Raw genomic sequence first — 4,496 nt, 5'->3', positions numbered from 1 at the left:
CCCCCCAAGCCAGTGGCCAGCACTCAGCCGCCACCAGATTTCCACACTGTGGGCGTGCGGTGGTAGGAAACCAAGCACGGTGGGGAGGGGGTGAGCCAGGCACAGCCCACCGAGCATCCTGGTGCCTGCGCCGCTCCTGCAGCGCCCAAGTCCTGGCAGGCTGACAGCCGGGGGTGGGGGCTGCCCAAGGGCCAGCACCTGGGGATGGGCCGTAGGGGCCGTAGGGCACCGGGCTCCCTGCCTCTGTGGGCCAAGGGGATATAAAGGCCTGGTGTGGAAGGCTCCCTCTCCCCCTCCTCTTCCTCCTTCTCCTCCCTCTTCCTCTCCTCTTTCCCCCTCTCCCTCTCCTCACCATTCCACCCTCCGTGCCTCTCACGGGGGGAGAAATGGAATTGCGCGCTCTATTACAAAATAACAACCCAACAACCCCTGCCCACAGGGTTCAGACCAAGGACAGAGTTTGAACTGAAATTAAACAACAAAATAATGAATACATTGAGTTTTTCTAATCTTTTTTTGCTGGGCAGGGTGAGGTTTGGGCAAGACTTTACTTTCTTCTCCATTTAAGGAAGAACAATGGAGGGAGACAGATCAGAGGACAGAGCAGCACATCGTCCCCAACGGAGCAGCCAGCATGAGGAGGCCCTTGAAGGAGGGTCACGGAGGAAGGGGAGAGAGCGCAGAAGCTGGAACTGGAAGAGGTGTGTGAAGGGAGATGCCCGGCCCAGCAAGGAGAGCGGGCTGTACACCTGGGGTGAAAAAGCCTTGGCTGGCCAACCTCAATCCTTGGAGATCATCTTGGAAGCCATCTCCAAGGACAAGAGCAGTGCAAGCAGAACATCTCAATGGTTTGCTGTAGGGCAAAGCGTGCCTCACCAGCTGGGTAGCCCTGCCACGGCTGTCCCACACCAGGGCAAAATGTTTTGACACCCCCCCGTGACCATTGGGACGTGGCCTGACCTCCAAGCAGAGAGCAGCTGCAGGAGAGCGACCAAAGGGGTGGGTGGTGGAGGTGGGCTTCTTGGCAGTGGTCACGGCCACGCTGACTTGACCGAGGGCTAGTCCTGCTCCGAGCGAAGGCTGGCTCAGAGCTCTCCAGAGAGCCCCTCCAACCAACCTTTCCAGGAAACACCACTCAGTCCTCCCCTTCAAGCACAAAACAATCCGAAGGCGAACGGTGCTGTCTGCGTGCCCGGGGGCATTTTCCAGAAGCAAATAAAAGCTCACAGACACCGCGGGTCATTGCCAAGCAAGCAGAAAGGCAGCTCAGCGCTGCGGGAACAAACGCTCCCCTTTGGGCAGCAGAGCTGCCTACCAAGGACAGGCCCCCAGCCCTCCCTCCTTCCCACCCCAAAGATTCCTGCAGACAGACTGAGAACGCTCGTAAGGTCCCGTGGCTGGCGGCGACATAAGCTGAGACTCTACCTTGTTCCCTCTAAGGAATGTACCTCTAGTTTTCCGGCAGTACCCCACGCAAAAGAAGACATGCCCCCAAACATGCCTGTTTTAATAACGAAGCTGCTGGCACACTCCCCCAGCGATGGGATCTCATTCAGCCCAGCAGTTTATTCCAAAGTGCATTTACACTGGTGCCATCCAAACTCACGCTGTTGCCCTGATTGATTGATCTCGAATTGAACTGAAACTACAGCTAGCTTCATCTTAATTCCTGAATGATGGTATTTACGGAGCCAAGCAGTTCCTTGAAATAGCCGTCTTTGTCACCTTCCCTCTGCTCCTCTGCCGCCAGCTCCTCGTACTCACTGCGCAGGAGGCTGAGGGTGGTGCTGAGGGCCTGGTCCCCCTGGTAGCGCTCCTTGCAGAAGGCCATCAGCACACCGACCATCTTGAGGACCTTCTCCCGAGTGTCGTGCTCCGGCATGGCCAGGAGGTTGGAAACAACCACGCACCAGTCCTGCTCCACCACCGCCGGGACCAGTTTGACTTGCCGGTACTGCTGGATTTTCTCTTCCATTTGCTCTCCGTGCTGTGAATTCTCAAGCAGCATCTGTGGGAAACGATGGAATATGGAGTAATGTCCCTATCAGAGAGCTGATAGCACCTGCTCCCAGGAGGTGACACATCGCAGGAGAGGAGGATGCACGCCCTGTAACACCTGCCTTGGAAGGGGACTTGCAACAGGAAAACCAAGACGAGGTTGTGTCCTGGTTCCCTGCTGCCCAGGGATGAAGTTGGCCACAGGGGCTGGTTGCCCACCCTGGAAAACTCCCGGTGACCGGGGATTTCAGTATCACATGGCCCTGAAAGGGAACTCGGGGGGAAGGAAGCTCAGCAGAAGACCTGTAAAGTCTCTGGGTCTGCTGGGCAGGCTCCTTCAGCACCTGACAAACATCACCGCTTGGCCTCATGCTGCTCTTTACGGACAAGGTGGAGATCTCCGTCTCCTCCAGCCGCAGCCAGCCCTTCCCTTCCCAGCCTGGTCCAGAAAACCCCAAATACTGAAATTCCTCTGGGACGGTGCTGAGAGCAGAAAGGTGCCCTCAGGGACCGGGGCAGGCAGGGCTGTCGGTTCCCTTCCCAGGAAGGGAGACCTGTCCCGAGCAGCACTGGGGAAGGGGAAGGGGAACCTCCCACCGCCACCCCGACACCCTTTGGGAGCGGCTGTCGATAGCGTTCAATTCCCCAAACGGGCCCCATTCCCTCAACGGATCCTCCCAGCTTGGCTGGTGGCCCCCTATGATAATTACCATGTCTGCGCTTCACTAATTAGTTCTGCGTAACGCGGGGCTGCTCGCCTCGGACTGCTGAAGCGAGACGAGGGCTTCTGCGGGGCTGGTGAGCAGAAATCCAGCCCTGGGGAAGGGAGAGGGCAGGCAGCGTGCCCAGGAGGTGCCACCAGAAGCCATTGGACAACCCCATCCCCAGGGGTCGCTTGGGTCCCCACGGGTGCCCCTAACAATTTCTCTGACCCGTTCACGAGCTTGGGAATGGGCTCCTGCCGTCCCCTGGGCGGCTGCTGCGGGGAGCTCGGTCGTACTGGTTTATAGGACACGGTGGGGACAAGGAGGGACAACACCGAGGAGACTTCCCCTCTCCCGGTCCCTCGAGAGGGCTGCCTGCTAAACCCCCGTGGGCCACGCAGGATTTGGGGTGAAAAGGAAAGGCGGCGGCAGAAAAAGCTGTTCAGAGTCCCGGGAATTTGTGCTTCAGCGCAGAGAGCTGCCGCTGGTACTTTGCGATTTTCAAACCAACCGATTTGATTTGTCACCCAGCCCACCCCAAATGTGCCAGTCCTGCTCCCTGCCGGGCACCGAGGGCTCTTCCATCTCCTCCATGAAGGGACTGGGATCGATAGACAGCATTCCCAGTTCGAAGGGCAGTGAAAAATCATTGTTTTAACATAAACCCAAGAATCTGCCGGGCCTGCGGACTGCCCCCAGCCACAGCGGAGCTGGGAACAGATGGGGCGGCCGTCAAACGTGCAGGAGGAGCGAACGGGAACGGTTTGGGTAAAATGCCCACGTAGGCTCCCTTTCCACACGAGCAGACAGACAGGATCGCTGCACGTTAGAGGCAGCGCCTGATAGTATTCCAAACCTGCTAAAATAATTTGCACCTTTACAAAGTCTCCTCAAAAAACAACTGTTTTAAAACACAGGCATTGCTCTGTGGTGCCTGAAACCCACGTATTACAGCAGTAATAATCTGCAGGGCAAATTGGCTATAAACTGAGTGAAAGTGGATTTAATTTCCATTCTCTGGAGTAAGAGAAACGCACGGGCGAAACAACAAGCGATGGCAAGGAAAGATGGGTTTTAAACTGACATTTACAGCAGTAATCCAAGGTATTTGAAAATAAAACACTTAACGTTGCGGAGTTGGCGCCGGCGAGGGACGTGCAGGCAGGCAAGGGCAGGCGCACAGCCGCGGGGGGTGCTCCCCCGGCACTCGGCTGGATGCTGCAGCCCAGCTCAGTGCGGTCCAGCACCGATGTTCCCTACTCGTGTCCTTGCTGTTTTGTTATTTAAACACCCTCAGGTGGAAACGGTGGTAGTGGTTTAATGAAAAACACAGGTATAAGATTGCTCTGGGCTCTCCCAGGCACTCGTGCCCCGCAGTGGTGGTTTGTGGGCTGGAGGGAACTCATCCTAACAGCACGGACCAGCACCAATCCTGGATCAGCCCCTCCTTACCCTCGTCCTGCGAGGATGCTCAATGGCCGCTTTGGCCTGGCGAGGGGGGTGAAGGTGGGGAGTGCCTGGCCAGGTCCCATCCCCTCCCTCCCAGCTCCTCACCTTCTCCACGATGAGGTCGTAGAGGAGCGTCACCACACGAACGTGGAGGGTCTCCATCCCCTTCTGCCTGAAGAGGTTCCTGAGGACCTGGAGGCCACCCAGCTTGAGGAACTGCTGCTGGGCGTAGGGGAAGTGTCTCAGCATGGAGGACAGTGCGAAGAGAGCCTGGTGGGGAGAGAGGTCCATCAGCACGGTGGCCACGGCTGCCACCTCTCTTCGTTACATCCCATTGGGACAAGA

At 57.4% G+C, this 4,496-nt stretch overlaps 1 protein-coding gene across 1 annotated transcript in view; it reads right to left on the bottom strand.

The window, feature by feature from the left end:
* Window positions 1-1,657: 1,657 nt before the first annotated feature.
* Window positions 1,658-4,496, bottom strand: part of SIL1 (SIL1 nucleotide exchange factor) — a gene marked incomplete at its 5' end in the record, with an annotated part of 46,149 nt that continues 43,310 nt past the window's right edge. The window contains 2 exons of the mRNA XM_009703771.1: window positions 1,658-2,008; window positions 4,257-4,421. Of these exons, the coding sequence (XP_009702073.1) occupies window positions 1,658-2,008; window positions 4,257-4,421 (516 nt within the window). The remainder of the gene's footprint in view (window positions 2,009-4,256; window positions 4,422-4,496) is intronic.

The sequence above is a fragment of the Cariama cristata genome, unplaced genomic scaffold (assembly GCF_000690535.1).
Source record: "Cariama cristata isolate BGI_N322 unplaced genomic scaffold, ASM69053v1 scaffold3347, whole genome shotgun sequence".
Classification (NCBI taxonomy): Eukaryota; Metazoa; Chordata; class Aves; order Cariamiformes; family Cariamidae; genus Cariama; species Cariama cristata.
The sequence above is the reverse complement of the archived record's forward strand: the minus strand, read 5'-3'. Positions and strand labels throughout refer to the sequence as shown.